Source organism: Scyliorhinus canicula, chromosome 18 (genome assembly GCF_902713615.1).
Source record: "Scyliorhinus canicula chromosome 18, sScyCan1.1, whole genome shotgun sequence".
Lineage (NCBI taxonomy): Eukaryota > Metazoa > Chordata > Chondrichthyes > Carcharhiniformes > Scyliorhinidae > Scyliorhinus > Scyliorhinus canicula.
The window spans coordinates 80,843,137-80,865,074 of NC_052163.1; the positions used below are offsets into that span (position 1 = coordinate 80,843,137).

The following is a 21,938-nucleotide window of genomic DNA, read 5'->3' on the forward strand; positions in this document are numbered from 1 at the left end:
CACCCCCACACCCCTCCACCCCCCCCCCCCCCCCCCCCCCCACACCCCCTCCCACCCCTCCCCCTCCCCCCCTTAGTACCCAACAAGTCTGGGACAAGTCTGTTTAGTACCCAACAAGTCTGGGACAAGACCAGAATATGGGGATGTGGTTGGCCGGGCCTCCTTGGCACCATTCTTATCTGTCCCCCCACCTCCGAAAAGAACCGTAATCCCTTATTTTTAAACAATGACACCTAGTTCTAGATTCTCTGATGAGGAGAAACATCCTCTCCACGTCACCCTGTCAATACCCTTCTGGACCTTAAAAGTTTCAATCAAGTCATGTCTTCATCTTGAAAATTCCAATGGGTACAAACCTAACGTCTCCAAACTTTCCTCATAAGACAACCCACCCATTCCTGCTATTAGTCGAGTAATCCGTCTCTTAACTGCTAATGAATTTACATCTTTGTTGACATGCTGTTAGGTGAATTCTTAATTCTCCCTCTGTGTACCCGAACAAGCACCGGGATGTGGCGACTAGGGGCTTTTCACAGTAACTTCACTGCAGTGTTAATGTAACCCTACTTATGATCATAAAGGTTATTATTATTATAATAGGCAATGTACAGTCCATATTCGACCAGCCCGTGTTTGCAACACTCAACACTAACTAATTTAAGATGATCGGTTGATCATCTAATGTGGCTCATTTACATCTGCTAGATCAGACATGCATTCATATACAGAGCTTTGTACATGTTTAAGCCTTGCACCTTTTTGAATTACCCAGGAGCTTTGGACAGCCTTTAGTTCCCCATTGCTTTCTCCATGGCAACACTTGGCAATTGGAGCTAATTGGCCAGCAACCTTGGGCGAGATTCTCCAAACCTCCGCGCCAGAATCGAACCGGCGCGGGGGCAGAGAAAAGCCGTTCACGCCAGAAATCCAGCACGAAGGCGCATCCGCGGATCCGGCAATCCGCCGCGTGTGGTAGACGCGGCGCCAGTTGGGGGCTGTTGGAACAGGCACCCGCGGTGATTCTCCGCGGTCGACTGGCCGAACTCCTGGCGGCGTGGTTTACATGTGGTACCACCTGGCGGAATCTGGGACCCGCGATGGCGGTGCTGGTGGGGAGCAGGGGAGTCTGACTCTAGGGGGAGGATTCAGCGGTGGCAGGCCCGCGTTTGGGGACCACTGATCGGCGGGCCATCATGATCTGGGAGAGATCTACCTTCCTCTGCGGGGGTCCGCTGTGTGGCTTCGCCATGTCAGTGGCGCCCGTGCCGAGGTGGGCCACTGTGCGCATCCGCGGCCACACGGTCTGTACATCAGGGTCCCGCCGGCAGCCAGAGCTGAACGCCAGGGCTTTGCAAGCCCCTTGGAAAACGGAGAATCACCCTGGACTTTCGAGGAAAAAGTCCGGAGTGATTCTCGCCCATTTTCCGGCAGGAGTGGGTACTTAGTCCCCAAAGGGAAAATCCCGTCCACCTTCTCCTCTGGTTTAAATTGCTGTGATCGTTTGAAATTTGGGTTTCTTGCATTTGTCTTGAGTGCAAGATGAAAAGCTTTGGCAGTATGTCCCCATTTTCAGCAATATTCAAATGCTAAATTGAGTATCCAATTTTGTCTCATTAGGGCGGAATTCTCCGCTGGTGGCCAAAATCGTGGAGGCCGTCGTGAACTCGGCCGAGGTTCACGACGGCCTCGGGGCCCGCTCCCCGCACCTAATTCACTCCCACCCGGGGGGGCTAGGAGCGGGCCCCGAACGGCACTTCGCGGATGACATCAACGCGCAGACGACGCGAACCCGCGGTGGCGTCTTTCTCAACTGCCGCCCGGCAAGACGTGGCGGCTTGATCGTGCCGGGCAGCGGAGGGGAAAGAGTGGGTCCGTTTTGGACGCAGGCCCGACGATCGGTGGGCACCGATCGCGGGCCTGTCCCCTCCGGAGCACAGTCGCGGTGCTCCCGTCCCAATCGGGCCCCTGGATGCCCCAAACGGGCATCCGGCGCCCGTTTCACGAATGCAGCGACCAGGTGTGGTTGCTGCCGTGGTGAAACGGGCGTGAAGGGCCGGCCCATCGGGCTCGGAGAATCGCCGTTCGCCGTGAAAAACGGCTAGCGGCAATTTTTCCAAGTTGGAGTGGGGGGGGGGGAGAAGAGAATGCCGGGGGGGCATAAAAATGTCAGGAGGTTCTCCCACACCACGTGGGGAGCCGAGAATTCCGCCCAATAAAGGCTGAAAAGAATTGGAAAACTTATTTTCAAACAAAAAGAATTTGAACGTCCAGCAAAGATTGGGGGGGAAAGGAAAGCATTTAAAAGTTGTCATGAAATCCATTGGCTAATCCAGGGGCTGGTTTAGCTCACTGGGCTAAATCGCTGGCTTTTAAAGCAGACCAAGCAGGCCAGCAGCACGGTTCCCGTACCAGCCTCCCCGGACAGGCACCGGAATGTGGCGACTAGGGGCTTTTCACAGTAACTTCATTGAAGCCTACTTGTGACATTGTGATTTTCATTTCATTTCATTTCATTGATCTGTATGTCCCAGGGTGATGAATCAACAGTCTGTGGAGACTAACATTTAGGGTACAAGATGTTCCAATGCTTGTTACTCAGCTGTAACAAGGGTGAGGCCATCTGGAAGTGTTTTGATAGGACCCCAAATTAGCTCAGGGGTCAGTGAACAGCTCTTGAAGCAGTCAGTTTTTACAGGAGACCGCCAGAAGTGTCACAGACAAAAGGGTCAGAAACGGGCCTCAGTTAATTTAAAGAAAGAGCTGCAGGGAGCAGACTTTAAGTAAAGAGGGTCATTGAGGCAAGGATCAGTGGTGCTCTGCTTGGCACAGCCATGGACCTGAAACTATACTTGAGCAAGTGGTTGAGTGTACCCAGGAGGGAAGCCTGGAAGGCAAGATTGAAACCCTATGATGTGGGCCATTGTTAAAGCTGTCCGAGTACGAACGACTTTTGGAGATAATTCTAAGGAGAGATCTTTTGAAGTAGAATCTGTGAATTCGTCATGAAACAGTTTCAGTGAGATTTTTTGTCTTGGTTGACTCACAGTTGGATTATGAAATCCATGGACTCTTCTTGGTGTACTCTATAGTCTGGTGTGTTTGGTCGCAGTTCGCTTGTTAATTCACACATACCTAATACTTATCCTGAATATTAAAGTAGAAGATACATATTGTAAGGTGTTATTTCTGAATTTGTATAATAAAGTTTGTTTTTGTTTGTTCAAAACCTGTGGAAACTTGAGGCTTTGTTCCAGATTTTATACAAAACATTATTGGTCCCTAACCGGATCTTCGCTCACGTCCTGGGGTTTGGCCAAAGATCGAAACAGAAAATAGGCGAAGCACTGGGGAATGGGCCTGGGTGACTAACTTGGAGAGCTTGCATGAATGTGATGAACCAAGTCTCGCAGCCTTCTATGATGTAAACTCTCACCTTCTCGATTGTTTTTGTCACTTATTCGATAAATTGGTTAATCAAATGAGATGTCTGATCCTTTGTGCTATTGAGGAGACAGAACCACCTCGCAATTCGAGAATTGGATGCCAAAATCTTAAAAAGCAAAAAGCTAGAGAGGGCAAGATGAGATAAACCTCTTGGAACACAGAATAAACTGAAAGGGCATTTAAAACGAGACATTGCCAGAACTAAGACATTTGTTTAGAACTGTATAATAGATCTTTGAAACTTGTAATTATTCTCTGATCTCTCACTTGCAAGATGTGAACTAAATTAGTCAGTCATACAAGTACCGAACCTGAATGTGCAAGAAGTAGATTGATCTTGGTACTGGTATTTGTGCAGTAGGTTTCTTCAGTAATTACAATGTAATTTTTGTATTTTTATGTGCTTCTGCAAACAAGGTCTCATTGTAAATTTTTTGTTAAAATTTTGACTACCCAATTCTTTTTTCCCAATTAATGGGCAATTTAGCACGGCCAATTCACCTAACCAGCGCATCTTTTTGGGTTTTGGGGGTGAGACCCATGCAGACATGAGAACATGCCAACTTCACACACACAATGATCCAGGGCTATGATCGAACCTGGGTCGTCAGTGACGTGAGCCAGCAGTGCTAGCCACTGTGCTGCCCCTCGTTGTAAATGTACTCAAGTCCAAGCTTCAACCAAGAATATATGTGTGCGCATAAGTTAAACTATTTCTTTCATGCTTTGCCTGCCACAGAAGGTGCCTATCAAGTTTCAGGAACCAGCAGTCATTGCAAGTATCCTCTTGAAACTCCACAATAGGTGACCTACTGGTCATTCTACAACTTATCAGCTGCATTGCATCTGCTCCCTCACAAGAAACTATTGCCCGAAACGATTCTGCACTTTTTTAATTGAATGTGTATTTTTTAGGGATTCTAAATCTCTGCATACACTTTGCAGTCAGTTATGCTAAATTTCTCTACCCTATATTCAGCATAAACCTCTACGAAGTTCCCCCCAGTTTTAAGGAGAGGTACAAAAGTGAAACCCCTGCAGCTGTTAATTGTCAGAGGGGAGAGGATAGGAATAGGGAGATAATAATGTTCAAATCTGGCAACGTTGTTGTCGATATAAATTAAAGAGTTTTGGGGAAGTCATCTATAATGCCACCCAGAATTTTAAAATTTGCTAGTTATTTTGTAGATCTGTGAAGGGCAGCAAGGTACGAGTTGGCTGGTAACAATTGAGCCATGCCCTGAGTATAAGTCACTGCCTTGAGAAGTAAACGTTTGAGGATCTCTCATGTAATACAGAGCCTCACAGACAAAACTGTACAGCCCCCAGCATCATGCAAAGCCCCACCAAACCATGTGAAGGTTTCCCAAGGTGGAAGTGATCTTGCCTTTAGCAATCTTAAGTTAATTTTTAATTTAACTTAAATGATGTAGAACCATAGAATTCCTACAGTACAGAAAGAGGCCATTCAGCCCATCAAGTCTGCATTGACCCCAGGACAGCATGGTGGTGCAGTCATTAGCACTGCTGCCTTATGGCACCGAGGACCCGGGTTCGATCCCAGCCCTAGGTTACTGTCCGTGTGGAGTGTGCACATTTTCCCCGTGTCTGCGTGGGTCTCACCCCCACAACCCAAAGATGTGCAGGGGGTGAGGTCCATGCTAAATTGGCCCCTAATTGTAAAAAAATATTTTTTAAAAATGGACTAAAAAAAAGTCTGCACAGACTCCCTGAAAGAGCACCCCAGCTCGGGGCACTCCCTGCCCCATCCGCACAACCTCCCCTAACCTGCACGTGAACTCCTGCAGTCTGCAGGAGGCAGAAGAGATAAACATTGCTTCTCTCAGCTGGATGTTAAACTAAAAGTTGTCTAAAGACAGCTAATAAAAATAATATGATGGCTAACATGGTTTCTGGGATACATTTTCAATCTCCCAAGAGTGGGAGTAATATTTTGGTTTCCCCCCCCCCCCCCTTTCTCTGTCTTAGATTGTTACCGTTTCTTTTGCCTCTTCCAGCAGATTCCATGGCAATAGGAGGGTGCCAAATCATGGCGCTTCGCAAATTTAGAACAATGTGGGGGAGACTCAGTGGCCTGATGGCCTACTGCCTACTCTTTTGTCCATTACATCAACTTCACAAATGGTGTAAAACTCCAAAATCAATTGCAAGGAAGTCTTGCTGACCAGAATCTCAATATGTGGGAAGGTCAGTGTTGAAAATTTCAACTGTAGAGTAAAATATTTCATTTTTTTCTGGTATTATGCTCTCAAATCCAAAGTCCCAAGAGTATTCTTTTAGTGAACCTATAAATACAGTGTACATTTAAGAATAAGTAGCAAAATAGCAACATTTCTGTTTGTTCAATTCTATTGCCTAATTTTTTCAGATGTGAAACCATCTAATATCTTGGTGAATTCTCGTGGTGAAATAAAACTTTGTGATTTTGGAGTAAGTGGCCAGCTGATTGACTCAATGGCAAACTCCTTTGTGGGAACTCGCTCTTACATGTCTGTAAGTCTTTGTTCTTCTACAAGCTTCATGCAAATTTATTGTTTAAAATCTAGCAATTTATGAGAAAGGTGACCTCACAAATAGTTCAAACTCTGTACTATTGGATAAAATGTTTAGTTTGACCCTTTGTGTGATGCATTATCGAAGAATTTCTATTGTTTTAAGTGTTGTGGTCACTCAAAAATATTAATCTAGCCAGTTCAGTAAGGTAAAAGGATCACAGTCTCTTAAATAATTTAGAGCTGTTTCATCAATTAGATTTTACAAGTCACCCTAAAGAAGGAAAACGTTTTTCAAAACATGATGTTTTGAACTATTTTAACATGTCAATTATGCACTCTTATCTTACTGACTTTTTAAAAGTTTGTAGATTTGATTTTGTGACCATGCACTCCCAACAGGATGGCATACTCAATACGGATATGGGTCAAATATAGTAGCAATGATTCTCATCATGTTCCCTGCTGAGACTGCAGAATTACCCTTTGCACTATTTACAATTTAATTTTAAGTAATTGCAATCATTCTTCCCCCATCTACCAATGTTGAATTTTGTAGTATGAGTAGAAATCTTTTTTTCCCCTATAGAAGCTTATTTGTAAATGAAATTTGGTACAAAACTAGGATCTTATTGCTGAAATATAATACCTCAAAGTATGTCCTAAGTTCTTTGGTTGGTTGCTGTGACTCTGGGCAGCACAGAAATGAAAAAAGGAACTCATTTAATGATGAAATGGAGAACTGACAGTTATTGAATTGTGTCGGCCTTTATCACCTGAATCACATGTCCACGTTCAGTCTGTGGAGTGTGTGCGTTGTGTGGGTGGGGGGGGGGGGAGTCCACGACTCTGTGAATATGTGGTCCTGTGCTAATACCTTGCCGTATGTAAATAGTTCTGTTCTGTTACTTGTATTTTTTTTTGTTACTTGTATTGCTTCATAAAGCATTTCACAACATTTTTTCATACATTGGTTTATTGGCTCCAAAGTTTAGTGTGAACACTTGGCATAATATTTGGTTTGTCTGCTTAAGATGTAACTCGCTGTACTCTCCTTTGTTTTTCTCCTGGCAGCCAGAGAGACTGCAAGGCACCCATTACTCTGTCCAATCTGACATCTGGAGTATGGGGCTTTCCTTGGTTGAGCTGGCCATCGGCAGGTATCCTATCCCTCCTCCCGATGGAAGGGAGCTGGAGGCCATCTTTCAATGCCCATTGATGGATGGAGCAGGAGGAGAATCACGCAGCACATCACCTAGAACAAGAGCCCCAGGGCGTCCTATCAGTGGTAAGAGCTCGGCGGGTTTGTCGCTTACGTTATATTTTTCATGCTTTGATCCAAGCTGTGTGATTGGTCTACTCCATTTCTCATCAGTTTGTTGCTTCAATAACCTCTGCCAGTTTTTTCGAAGTATTTCATGTCATCTGATGCTAAGTTAAAGGGATAATTTAGAAACAGTACTTATTTGTAAATGCCTCTGGTGAAAATTAGTTACTTTCTCTTACTAAACTTGGTAAATGATTTGTCATACTCGACTTTCTGAAAAGAAGTAACAGTTACATAGGACCGATCCCACTGTTCATCAAATTTAAAAATCAAAATCATTTGTTATCTCCAGTGTACTGTTTGAATTTCAAAAAGCTGGATGATTTTGCATGCGCGTTCAAGTTATGTAGTGAGAAACAGAATTTGAGATTCTCACTTTGTAAACTACCACCAAAAGTAAATGACTAAATTATGGACCAAATTTCTTTCAGCACTAATCTACCTCTGATTACTAAGGCAAAATGAAAGGGCTTGGTAGCATTTTGTGTACAATCTGCTCCCTGATTGTTTTTTCTTTTAGCTACATTTTTATCTGAATGGCTTTCTGGTGTTTTGCTGGTTTGGTTGTTCACCCGTGTTCTGGTTTGCTGCAGTGACATGTATTGAAGAGCACCTCAGTGCAGTTTATTAAATTCTGTAGGAGCTCATATTTGATTTGGATTGGAAGAACCAACCACAAAATGAAATCTTTTCCAGTTTGGTTCTGCTGCCACGGACATGAGGGAAACCATTGGTTTGTTTCTAGAATTGCCCATCCTTGATCTCAATTCTGCTTCCTCAGAAGGAGGAAAATCTGAAAGTCCATCAGCTAGTCATATTCAAAAACCTATTGGATGGAGATTCTGGCCTGTACACTAGGCAGTAGGGTTCTGTGTTGAAAGGAAGAGGAAAGTGTTATTTTAGAAACTTCTTTCACACCCCAGGAGAGTTTTTATGGAATACTCCAGTGGTCGTGTAAATATATATTTGTAGCATTCTTTAGTAACTTCTTCCCAAATGATATAATGTAACTAGACTTATTTACTGTTTTGGAGCCTGTGTGCATTAGGAAAAATTTGACTTTAATCCTGCACACTACCCCTAATTCATTACTTCAGCTATTAGCAGTGTGTGCCAATACAGTGTTTCATACCAGTGTTGGATAAGTAAAGTTTTTGTCAAAATTGAACAGACCAGTCAGGGACTTGTCAAGACTTCAATGTATCAAACTTTAAAATGTGATCTTTATTTTTCTTTACTGATCCATAATGGGGATTACCCATGTAGGCATTCAGTTCTTTGACAAATCTAGATGTACTTGTAACCATCTAATTTGTACTAAAGTACTTGGGGGTTGGTTTAGTTCACTTGGCTAGCCAGCCGGTTCGTAATGCAGAGAGGAGCTAGCAGCGTTGGTTCAATTCCCGTACCAGCTAAAGTTTTTCACGAAAGCCCGCCTTCTCAACTTTGCCCCTCGCCTGAGGTGTGTTGATCCTCAGGTTAAACCACCACCAGTCAGCTCGTCCCCTCAAAGGGGAAAGCAGTCTGGGATGATGGTGACTTTACCTTACCTTTACTAAAGTTGAAATCAGAGCATGGAACCCAATTAAAGAATTCTGCCTTCATTGCACCATCTTTTTAAAAAATATATATTCTTGCATATGATGTGTGCATCTCTGGATAGGCCAGCATTTATTGCCCATTCCTAATTACCCTTGATAAAGTGGTGGTGAGCCACCGCATTGAGCCACTGCAGTCCCAAGTGGTGTAGGTACACTCGCATTGCTATTAGGAAGGGAGTTCCAGGATTTTGACCCAGTGAAAGAATGGAGATATATTTCCAAGTCAGGATAGTGTATGGCTGGGAGGGGAACTTGCAGATGAGGTGGTGATGTTCCCATCCATCTGCTGCCCTTGTTAACCTTGGAGTTACAGGTTGTGGTTTTGGACGGTGCTGTTGAAGGAGCCTTAGCAAGTTGCTGCAGTGCATTTTGTAGATTTTATACACTGCTGCCCCTCTGTGCTGGTGATGGGGAGAATTAATATTGAAAGTGGCGGATGGATTACCAATCAAGTGGGCTAAGTTAATTTTGTACTTTTAAACTGCTTATTAGAGGCATATGGAAGAGAGAAAAACTTACATTTATGTAGCATGTTTCATGATCTCAGAACATCCTGTGTGCTTTACAATCAATGTGATACTTTTGATGTGTTGTTAGGAATGGAGAAAAGCAGATATAAAATTCCACTGTTATCACTCGCATTTCTTTTTTTGTATGGAATTCCTGATTTGAAGCACCAGAATTTCTAAGAACAAAATCGCTAGTTTTATCACTGTTCAGCAGCAGAAAACACCAAGATCTTATAAGAATGTAAAGAGCATTGTTCTTGATGGAGCACATCCATTCAAATGTTATAGTTTTGTTCTGAGGGTGCTGGAGTGCCATAGGCCCCACAACACAAATATGATTGCAGTAGATGTAAGCATATAAATCAGCCTTTGAAGCCTCAAAATCACTTCAGAAAGGGGGGTTGACTTAAACCCCCCAATGTAAAAGTGAGTCGCCAGTTTGGGTAGTTGCCACTTTTGCCAGATGAGGTCTTCTCTGTCTGGGCGTCTTCAACTCCCATGCATCTGTGAAACGCAGACCTTACCATCGCCTGCTTGATCTCAGTTCTCAGGCACTAAAAAGTAGCACGTACATTTGTGGCACAGGAGGTTAATTAGCAAAGTAAAAAAAAAAGCATATGGGAGAGGAGGCAACATACTGTCATGGATTGAGAATTGTCTAAAGGGCAGAAAACTGAGAGTAGGAATAAACAGATCATTCTTGCGTTGGGAGGCTGTGCTATTGGGATGCCACAAGGATCAGTACTTGGGCCCCAGCTGTTCACAATGTATATCAATAATTTGGATGTGGGTACCAAATATAATATTTCCAAGTTTGCTGATGATACAAAGCTAGGCAGAAATGTGTGTTGTGAGGAAGATGAAAAGCGGCTACAGGAGGATTTGGACAGACTTTGAGAGGGTAAGAACATGGCAGATGGGATAAAATGTGACATCCATTTTGGTAGAAGGAACAGATGTGTAGAGTATTTCCTAAATGGGAAGAAATTAGAAAGTTTAGATGTACAGAAAGACTTTTGCTTTGCTTTGCAATGGCTTGTTATTAATTAAAATAAAAGCTCACCTTTAGCTGTAAACTCAATTTAATCATCAGAGTTAATGTGTTAAAATAGCTAGTGCCTTCTTGGTTCAAATCATGTGATAAGCAACAGTCAGTAGGAATGAAGACAGGCTCTCCAGGAACACCCATCAGTCGCATTCCAGTTTTGCTGTATTGCTGCATCAAAAAGACCCAGGTGTCCTTGTCCATAAGCCCCTGAAGGCTAGCATGCCAGTGCAGCAAGGTTAATGGAATGTCAGCCTTTGTCGCAAGAGAATTTGAGTACAGGAGTAGTGAGGTATTGCTTCAATTGTACAGAAGCTTGATTAGGCTGCATCTGGAGTAGTTTTGGCCCTCTTACCTCAGAAAGGATATTATTTCCACAGAGGAAGTGCAACGAAAGTTCACCAGTATTATTCCAGGGTTGGCGGTCTTATAAGAGATGTTGGGAAAACTAGACCTGTGTTCTCTAGTTCAGAAAATGAGAGGTGACCTCGTTGAAACCTACAAAATACATAAAGGAATAAACAGGATTGATGCAGATAAGATGTCTCCATTTGTTGGGAGTCTAGAACCCGGGGGCACAATTTTAAAATAAGGGGAAAGCCACTTGGGACCGAGATGAGGATAAATTTATTTATACCGAAGGTTGTAAATCTTTGGAATTCTCTACCGCAGAGGGCTGTGGAAGCTCAGTCATTGAGTATATTTAAGGTAGAGATTGATGAATTTCTGATTAACAGTAACATAAGGAGGGCAACATGGTGGCGCAAGTGGTTAGCACGTTTGCCTCACAGCGCCGAGGTCCCAGGTTCGATCCCGGCTCTGGGTCACTGTCCGTGTGGAGTTTGCACATTCTCCCGTGTTTGCGTGGATTTCGCCCCCACAACCCAAAAGATGTGCAGGGTAGGTGGATTGGCCACGCTAAATTGTCCCTTGATTGGAAAAAATTTATCGGATACTCTAAATTTATTTAACAAAAAACAGTAACATAAGGGTTATGGGGATAATGAGCGTAAAAGGCATTAAAATGTCCGATCAACCATCGCGCATTGAATGACGGAGCACGCTTGATCGGCTGAATGGTCTATTCCTGTGTTCCTAAAAAAGGAGGCTATTTGACCCATCGTGTCTCTGCCTGCTATCCAACTTATTCCACTCCCCTGCCATTTTCACCATAGCTGTGTAGTGAAATAAATCCTCCCAATGTTTATCTCTTTTGAAAGTTACTATTGTTTCCACTGCCTTTTTGGGCATTATATTTCAGATCATAACAATCCATTGTTTTTAAGATTTTAAAAAGTCACCTTTTGAAATTCAGTACATTTTTGAAGTGACAAAAAGCCCAATTTGAGTCAAAGTTTCATTAATAGTTTAGTCAGCTTGCAATGGTGTTTTCTGTACTTCTGTTCCTGATGCAGCAATACAGCAAAACTGGAATGTGACTGGTTGAGAGCCTACCTTCCTTCCTATTGAGTGTCACTTATCATGTGTAACCAATGGTTGCACCATGTAGGCACCAGCTATTTTAACACATTAAGCAATGATTAAATTGTTAGTTCACAGCTAAGTGGTGAGCTTTCATTTCAATTAATAAAACCAAGCCAGTGCAAAGTAAACTTACACATTCATTTTCTGTTTAGGAGCCTATTCATGATGGATTCCAAACCTTTATTTTAACATTCCTTGATTTTTGAAAGATCAGTAAAGTCCCAATAAACTAGAAAGGCTAAAGACTAGTGCAATGTTTCCATTAGGTGAATTGAGTTATGAGAAGTGCAGTCATTTCCTGTAGGATTTGAGGGAGATTTAATCTGGCCTTTTACAAAGATCACAGAATTTTACTAATAATTGATCATATTACCTGAATCCTGACTAACTCAGCAGACAAGCCATTTCATATATGAAAACAATATAATGGGTATTTTTGATTTTGTTTTTAAAAGGGTAACACTTTTTTTCTGTCACCCCTTATCGTGGAGTTTTGCAAAAAATAGAGCCAACAATGGAGTAGCCATTGTCATTGTAGGCTGCAGCCAGTGCTAGCACATTGGGTGACAGAACTGCAGTGGGACTGACAAGGGGCAACTGCCCATTTATTCCTCCCTCTACCCTCCGCCAACCATCAGTACTTGGCCATCCACTTTAGGGGTGGATGGCTATATATCTGGCTCCTTCCAAAAGCAGCGTGGCTGAAATAAAAATACTCAGCAGGTCAGGCAACATCTATGGAGATATAAACAAAGTTTACATTTTCGGTTGATGACCTTCCATCCAAATTGGAAAAAGTCAGAGATGTTATAAGATTTAAACAAGTTGAGGTAGGAAAAAGTGAGGGAAGGAATTTTTTGAAAAGCAAAAAAAAGGCCTGTGATAGGGTGACGTAAAGGTGCAAAGCAAAAAGGGGGTTGGGAATGGGACAAGTAAAGAAATGAAAGATGAATCTAAAGGAAGTACAGCCAGTTCCTGCTGTTTGTATAAATGGGAGCAGTGGTGAACCAGGAAAGGACTGTTCCCTCCACAAAACCCTGGTGCCGGATTTGTTGAACACCAGGCTAATCTACGAGTATGACCATGGGATGCTGGTCACTTACCATTCAGCTGTCCCACCCCCATTCTAATTTTGTCCTTCCTGCATTGTTCCAAAGATGTTCAACCAAAGCTCAAGGGATAGGACCTCCTCTTTCAATTGGGACCTTTTCAGCTTCCCATATTCAACATAGATTTCAGATCTGATTTATTTGGTCAGAAAATGCTGGTAATGTTTCTGCAGTTGCCACTTATAGTTTGCCCATACTCGTGTTTTGTTTTGCTCCTTGTTCCATAATCATCTCCTTGCAGCAATTATCCCTTTGGTCATTCATCACTTCTAGAATCATAGAATAGAGTCACTACAGTGCAGGAGGCCATTCGGCCCATCAAGTCTGCACCGACCCTCTCAAAGAACACCCTACCTCAACCCACCCTATCCACGTAATCCAATAACCCCACTTAACCTTTCGGGTAATTTAGCATGGCCAATCCACTTAACCTGCAGATCTTTGGACTGTGGGAGGAAACCGGAGCACCCGGAGGAAACTCACGCAGACACTGGGAGAACGTACAAACCACACAAACAGTGACCCAAGGCGGGAATTGAACCTGGGTTCCTGGTGCTGTGAGGCAGCAGTGCTAACTACTGTGTCACCATGCCGTCTGTTGCATTTCTGCCTTTCATTGGTCACACATACTTTCCTTTTTGTTCCTTCCCTCCCCACGTTTCCCTGCCTCTGTACTTGCTTTAAACCCTGTTACATCTGTAACGTTTTCTAGTTCCGACGGAAGATCATTTCCAGCAATACTCATGACCTGCTGAAAACTTCCAGCATTTTCTGTTTTTATTTCCGATTTCCTGCATCTGAAGTAATTTTGTCTTTTGAGCACAGCTGGGTTCACCTGGGTTCACAAACGTGCATGTGTAGAATTGGGATGTCGGTACTTCAGCTGACCTGTTGCTTTTCTATTGTACAGGGCATGGGATGGACAATCGGCCAGCCATGGCTATATTTGAACTTCTGGATTACATTGTTAACGAGGTTTGTACTTTTGTGTGTACGCTTATAGTAGAAAAGGCTCACTTTGTTAAATTATTAACAAAGGATAAATGTTTTGTGGCTGAATTCAAAATGTGTATCAAGAGTGGTTGCCTTTTAGTGCCTTTAAGTTGTCATTGTTCTGTTTTGAAAGCTACAGTGGAAATTCTTCATTCATTCTCAGCTTGCCCATAGTAGGTAGAGTTGCATCTGGAAAACATTATATGTAATCCAGAAGTTCTTCTCCCCACCCCATAGCTATCTTTAATTGTCCCTGTCAACACAATTCATTGCAATACAAGCCAGTCAGCCCCTTGTACAAAGGAATCTTGAATAAAAGCTGTTGTTTTTGTAAAAGCCAGCATTTGCAACATTTTTTAGGATTTGGCTTCCTCTCTTTTGCCTTCCATCCCACAATTGCTCTAAGTTGAGAAACTTCATCTTGGACTGTTAACAAAAACTGTCCCATGAGAAGTGCATTTTTTTCTGTTCAAAGGATCTGGGTGTCACTGGCTGGGCCAGAATTTACTTCCCCTAATTGCCCTCCAACTAAGTTGCTTTTCAGAGTCAACCACATTGCTGTAGATCTGGAGCCACATGTAGGCTACACCCAGGTAAGGATGGCAGATTTGTTTCCTTAAAGGCTATTAATAAACTTGATGAATTTTTATGACCACAATTGACAATGGTCATCATTAGACTTTTAATTCCAGATTTTTATTAATTCAAATTCCACCATCTGGATTCAAACCCAGGTCCCCAGAACATTGCCCTGGGTCTCTGGATTACTAGTCCAGTGGCATTACCACTATGCCACCCCGCTTCCCCTGCTATTTTTGGCTCTACTCAATGTATAAACCCTGTTGAAGTGACAAAGGAGCAGCAGAGCTACTACTGTATCTATATTTTCCCCAAAACAAAGAGATTTTGAAGCCAATTTTCCTGAACTTTGTCGCTGGAGACCCTGCATTTTCCAGACAGGTAGCTCAGCAGAAAAGGAATGGAGACCCATTAGTCTGCATTCCTGTCTGCTATTTATGGACAATCTTGGGTGATGGTGCTGTTGTAGGCCCATTGCTACAATTTATATGAGGCAGAAATAAGTATTTCCAATCTCCTGCCTCTTAGCTGGACTTGTAGAAATAACTCACAAAACAGGAAACTTCAACCAGGAATTCCCCACAGACTGGAAGGTCTAATGTGGCCACCAGTTGGCGCTCATGGGAAACCCAGAAATGAATCTATAACCTTGAATCATAGAATGGTCAGATGGAGACCATTCAGTCTGTCAAAACAGAATTGAAACTGTCTCCACCAAACTCGCAGGCTGTGCTTTGAGGAGCCGAACCACTCGGTGTGTAAAAAAAAAGCTTTTCTCGTATCATCGTTGGCTCTTTTGTCTTCAATCTGTGTCCTCTGGTTTCTCACCACTGCCAAAGGGAATACTTTATCTATTCTGCATAAACCCCTCCTGATATTGAACAACTTTGTCAAATCTCCTCTCGGCCTCCATTTTTCAAAGGAGAGCAATACACAGTTCCAACAGACTGTCCTCCTCCCTGGAACCATTCTCATCAATAGTTTCTGCACCCTCTCTCAAGCCTTCATTTCCTAAAGTGTAATGCTCAGAATTTGGCACAATACTCCAGTTGAGGTGAACCAGTGTTTTATAGGGGTTCATCATCATAGTTTTCTTGTTTTTTATTCTTCGTGCATTCATTTATAAAGCCCAGAATCCCATATACCGTAACCACTTTCTCAACATGTCCTGCCATCTTCATGATTTGTGCCCATAAAACGCCAAATCTCTGCATCCCCTTTGGCTTATATTCTCTTTGTTCTTCCTACTAAAACATGTTGCTTCCCTTCAGATATTTGGGTGTTGGCGCCTACATGCTATTGATCTTGGCGGCCATGAGAGAGTGATTGAAGTATAGCTACAGCTGAAAATGCTCCCAAATAAGCTCCATTAACTACCCTGTACCCAACAAAACTTCATGAACATTGCATCCACCACAATGAGGTCATCATCATGTTTGATGTTCCTTGTGCTCATAGGATGAAAACCTTCCAGCTCTCAAAGAATGTCCAACGTAGCCAATGCTTGGACTGGCCTCAAAGAACCAGGCAATCTACCTGGAATACTTAAGTTGGAGCAATCCGCATGACTTCACTACTCTGACTTATAATCTAACAAGTGAAGTTTAGGTGAATTCTTTTGAAGATTCAATTCCAAGTGAAACCAACTTCTCCCTCTGTTGATCAGTTGTATATAGGAAGGTTTTGTTTGCTGCCAACGTCATGCATGTACCGGTTTACTCTGATGTCATTGCGACGCCACAGTGAACTTACACATGTCAATATAGCTACTGAATGTTTTTCTTAGAAATGTGTTGAAAAAGCTTGTACAAAAGGTCATTTGAATTATTGTATCTGCCACATTGCTGGGACACTTGAATTTAGTTGGTTTAGTTTTGAATGACTTGGGGGTGTGAGGGAATATCAGTTCAGTATCCCAAGGGTAAGACAAATCCAGATCCATTTCTCCCCCATATCAAAATTTTAATGATTAATTGCACACCTCAAAGGAAATGTTTTTATTCTGGACCGCAGGTCAGAATCAGCTCTGCTATTAAGGCTGCAGACCATGGTTAAATAATCAAAGCCACACAGTGGGGCACAGCATTATTGGCCTTCTGCGCCTGCAGGGACCAGTGCTCAGAATTGCATGGTTGCCCTCTTTGCGGTCCTCTTCCGTTAGTAGGAGACAGTGTTTTAAGAAACACTTGCATTATGCCATCTCCATGATGTATTTAACAGTCTGAAATCAAAGACTGTTGTAAAGCTTGCCTTCCCTTTGGAATATGGTACCCAAGCTACTTGCAAAGAATATCAATGATGTTTTACCATTTAAGTAACATCCTGGGCTGGATTCTCCATCGGCGGTATCCTCCATTTCGCTGGCAGCGCACTCATGCTCACGGATATCCCGAAGGTGTGAGGGTGCCCATAATGGAGAAATCCCGTTGGTCGGCTGCAAGGACGGAGAATCCGCTAACGGCAGGGGCGCACCGCACCAGAAGATGGGTGCAGCAGGATGGAGAATCCTGCCCTCTAGTATTTGTATTCCAAAATATAACCCAGTGAACAAATTCTTACAGCTAGGAGTTGGTGACTTTGAAAAATGATGCTTTTGTGCCATAATTTGTTTACAAGTAGAAGTTGAATTGCAGTAAATCACTTGAGCCGGAATGCTCATGTTACTGTTTACACCATCCATATGCTGGCTGTTGAAAAATAACTGAGTTAGGATGAAACATGACCACTTAAAAAATGGTACAAGTCACTGAAGCTGTCTAGAAGGTTTTTAAAATGTATTTATTCTCTCCTGCAATGTTGGTGTCACAGACAAAAGCCAGCATCTGTTTTTCATCCTGAGCTGCCCTTAAACTGAGTGGCTTGCTAGGCCAGCAAAGTGATGTACAAAAGTGCAGCATATATGGCCATCTGGCAGCACAGTGTGCTGCGAAAACACCCGTTTCTGGTATTTACTGGCCATTTTACTTTTCCTTCCAGCCTCCTCCTAAACTCCCCATTGGTGTATTTACGCAGGACTTTCAAGAGTTTGTAAATAAATGGTAAGTAATTGCATGCTGTGTGGGAATGCTGGTACATCGGAACCTCTCCTAGCCTGACAAGGGTATTTGATGTCCTAATGTGTTGTCAGACCTTTACCATTCTCTCTTTTTTCATTAATGCAGCCGGCTTCATCTCATTGTCATAATCTTTCACCTGGTCACTTATTCCTCCTTTTTACCCTTTTTATCTAACTGTGGGAATCAGGGAAAATTCTTCAATGATTATAGTCAGATCGAGCACGAAGGAAGATGGGCTGTGGTGGTTGGAGGTCAATCATCTCGATCCCCAGTACATTGCTGCAGGAATTCCTCAGGGTAGTGTCTGAGGCCCAACCATCTTCAGCTGTTTCACCAATCAACTTCCCCAAGGTCAATAGTGGCGATGTTCGCTGATGAGTATACAATTGTCAGTATCATTCAAAACTCCTCAGATACTGACATGGTTCATGTTCAGAATACAACCAGACCTGGACGACAATCAGGCTTGAGCTGCTATGTGATAAATAACAGTTGGCCCACAAAAGTGCCAGGTAATAACCATCTCCAACTGGAGAGAATCTAACAATCTCCCCACGACATTCAATGATATTACCATTGCTGAATCCCCCCCACTAACAACATTCTGGGGTGACAGTTGACAGGAAATTGAACTGGGCCATTATGATGGTGACAAGAGCAGGTCAGAGGCTGGGAATTGTGCATCATGTAACTCAACTCCTGACTCCCAAAGTCTATCCACCTATCTATAAAACACAAGTCAGGAGTGTGATAGAGTACTTTCTACTTGCTTGGATGAGTGTAGCTCCAATGATACTGAGAATGCTCTCTCCATCCAGAACAAAACAGTGCGCTTGTCTACCACCATCTCCTTAAACATTAATTCTTTCCACCACCACACAGTGGCAGAAATGTATACCAGATGCACTACAGCAACTCGCCTTCAACAACACCTTCCAAATCTGTGACCTAAGGGGAAGTGGCATTGTTACTGGACGAGTAATCCAGAGACCTAGGGTACTGCTCTGTGTACCCAGGTTTGAATTCAACCATGACAAAACAGTGAAATTTGAATTTAATAAAAATCTGGAATTCATTGACCATGAAGCCCATCTGGCTCACCAATGTCCTTTAGGAAAGGAAATCTGCCATCCTTACCTGGTCTGGCCTACATGTGAATCCAGACCCACAGGTTTGCACTTAAATGCAATTGAGGGCAATTACGGATGGGCAGTAAATGCTGGCCCAGATAGTGATGCCCACATCCCATGAATGAATAGAGAAAAAAAGAAGACAGCAAAAGCATGGGAAACCACCACACATGTCATCAATGTCACTGGGTCAAAAACCTGGAACTCTCTCCCTAACAGCACTGTGGGTGTACCTACACTACATGGACTGCAGCAGTTCATGAAGGCAGTTCACCACCACCTTCGCCAGGGCAATTGGGAATGGGCAATAAATGCTGGCTTAGCCAGTGGAGCCCACATCCTGTGGAATAATTTTTTTAAATTATGACTTATGTGTATTCATGTCAAGTGCTCAAGCCATAAAGTTCAGTTTTCACAGCATGGAAAGAGGCCCTTCAGCCCATCGTGTCATGCCAGCCATCAAGCACCTATCTATTCTAATCCTATTTCCCAGCATTTGGCCCGTAGCCTTGTGTGCTATGGCATTTCAAGTGTTCATCTAAATACTATTGAAGTGTTGTGAGGGTTTTTTGTCTCTACCACCCTTTCAGGCTGCGATTTCCAGATTCCAACCACGCTCTGGGAGAAAATGTTTTTACACACATCCCCTCTAAACCTCCTGCCCCATAGCTTAAATCTATGCCCCTTGGTTATTGATCCTTCCGCTAAAGGAAAAGTTAGTTCCTATCCACCCTACCTATGCCCATCATAATTTTATACACCATAATCGGGTCCCCCCTCAGCCTTCTTTGCTCAAAGGAAAACAATCCCAGCCTATTCCGTCTCTCTTGATAGCTGAACCATTCCAGCCCAGCTATCATCCTAGTTAATCTCCTCTTCATTCACCCTTTCAAGTGCAATTGATTGATTGATTTGATTTCTTGTCACATGTACCGAAGTACAGTGAAAAGTGTTTTTCTGCGGCCGAGGGAATATACACAGTGCATACCTGGTAGATAAAGAGAATAATCATCAGAGAACATTGACAATGGTACATTGACAAACAGTGATTAGTTACAGTGCGGAACAGGGGGCCAAACAAAGCAAATACACGCGCAAGAGCAACACAGGGCGTCGTGAATAGTGTTCTTACAGGGAACAGATCAGTCCGAGGGAGAGTCGTTAACGAGTCTTGTAGCTATGGGCAAGAAGCTGTTCCTATGTCTGGATGTGTGGGTCTTCAAGACTTCTGTATCTTCTGCCTGATGGAAGGGAATGGAAGAAGGCAATGCCTGGGTGGGAGGGGTCTCTGATAATGCTGTCTGCCTTCCTGATCTTGAACCGAGCAGTTGCCATACCAGGCTGAGATGCAGCCGCATAGGATGCTCTCTATCGCACATCTGTAGAAGTTTGTCAGAGTTGATGTAGACATGCCAAATTTCTTTAGCTCCTGTAGGGAGTAGAAACGTTGTTGGGCTTTCTTGACTGTTTCATCGACGCAAGTGGACTAGGACAGACTGTTGGTGACGGTGACCCCCCAGGAACTTAAAGCTATCGACCATCTCCACTTCGGAGCCATTGATGCAGACGGGAGTGTGCGTCGTGCTACGCTTCCTGAAGTTGATGATCAGTTCCTTGGCCTTTCGAAAATTTAGAGTGAGGTTGTTTTCGGTACACCATGCAACAAAGTGATTTATCTCCCTCCTGTAGTCTGATTCGTCTTTGTTTTAGATACGGCCCACCATAGTCGTATCATCCGCAAACTTAGATTGAGTTGGAGTTAAATCTTGCCACACAGTCATGTATGTATAGAGAGTACAGTAGAGGACTGAGCACACATCCTTGCGGGGCCCCCGTATTTAGGACTAATGTGGAGGAGGTGCTTATCCTGACAGATTGCGGTCTGTTGGTGAGGAAGTCAAGGATCCAGCTACCTTCCTATACTGTGGCAACCAGAACTGCACACAGAGCTCCAGCTGTAGCCTTATATGCCTTAATCACCATATCTACCTGTCCTGCTGTCTTCAGCGATCTATGAGCATGCACACCAAAGTTAATCTGATCCTCTGACCTTCCTAGGGTCCCACCATTCATTGCATATTCCCTTGCCTTGTTAGTCCTCCCAAATGCATTGCCTCACACTTTTCAGGGTTAAATTCCATTTGCCCGGCTAAGGAAATTGCTGGAGTGAGAGACAAGAGTGGGAGTGTGGTACGGAAGGGGGTAGAGGTGAATGAGGTCTTCAAGGACTTTTACGGGGAACTGTACCGGTCGGAGCCAACGGGAGAGAGGAGGGGAATGGAGAGGTTCCTTGACGGGCTTTCTTTCCCGAAGGTGCAGGAGGAGAAGGTGGAGGGGTTGGGTGCGCCGATTGAGCTGGAGGAGCTAGTTAAGGGGATCGGGCAGATACAGTAAGGGAAGGCACCGGGACCGGATGGGTTCCCGGTGGAATTTTATAAAAAGTTTGTGGACCTAGTGGGCCCCTTGCTGGTGCGGACACTCAACGAAGCGTGGGAGGGGGGGGGCTTTGCCCCCGACGATGTCGCGGGCGCTGATCTCGTTAATTTTAAAGAAGGACAAGGACCCCCAGCAGTGTGGTTCATACAGGCCCATATCTCTCCTCAACGTGGATGCTAAGGTGCTGACAAAAATCCTGGCCATCAGGATAGAGGACTGTGTGCCAGGGGTTGTGCACGAGGACCAGACAGGTTTTGTGAAGGGAAGGCAGTTGAACACGAATGTGCGGAGATTGTTGAATGTCATCATGATGCCGGCGATTGAGGGGGAGGCAGAGATAGTGGTGGCGCTGGATGTGGAGAAGGCCTTCGATAGAGTGGAGTGGGGGTACCTATGGGAGGTGTTGGGGAGGTTTGGATTTGGTGAAGGGTTCATTAGATGGGTAAGGGGGCAGCACGGTAGCCTTGTGGATAGCACAATCGCTTCACAGCTCCGGGGTCCCAGGTTCGATTCCGGCTTGGGTCACTGTCTGTGCGGAGTCTGCACATCCTCCCCGTGTGTGCGTGGGTTTCCTCCGGGTGCTCCGGTTTCCTCCCACAGTCCAAAGATGTGCGGGTTAGGTGGATTGGCCATGATAAATTGCCCTTAGTATCCAAAATTGCCCTTAGTGTTGGGTGGGGTTACTGGGTAATGGGGATAGGGTGGAGGTGT

General features: G+C 43.9%; 1 protein-coding gene across 3 annotated transcripts in view; it reads left to right on the forward strand.

Annotated features, from left to right (window-relative positions):
• LOC119953698 (dual specificity mitogen-activated protein kinase kinase 2) overlaps positions 1 to 21,938 on the forward strand; it is a 98,267-nt gene that overhangs the window by 49,237 nt on the left and 27,092 nt on the right. For all 3 annotated transcript variants that reach the window (XM_038778243.1, XM_038778244.1, XM_038778245.1), the window contains 4 exons: positions 5,834 to 5,958; positions 7,032 to 7,245; positions 13,944 to 14,008; positions 17,582 to 17,643. In XM_038778243.1, the coding sequence (XP_038634171.1) occupies positions 5,834 to 5,958; positions 7,032 to 7,245; positions 13,944 to 14,008; positions 17,582 to 17,643 (466 nt within the window). The remainder of the gene's footprint in view (positions 1 to 5,833; positions 5,959 to 7,031; positions 7,246 to 13,943; positions 14,009 to 17,581; positions 17,644 to 21,938) is intronic.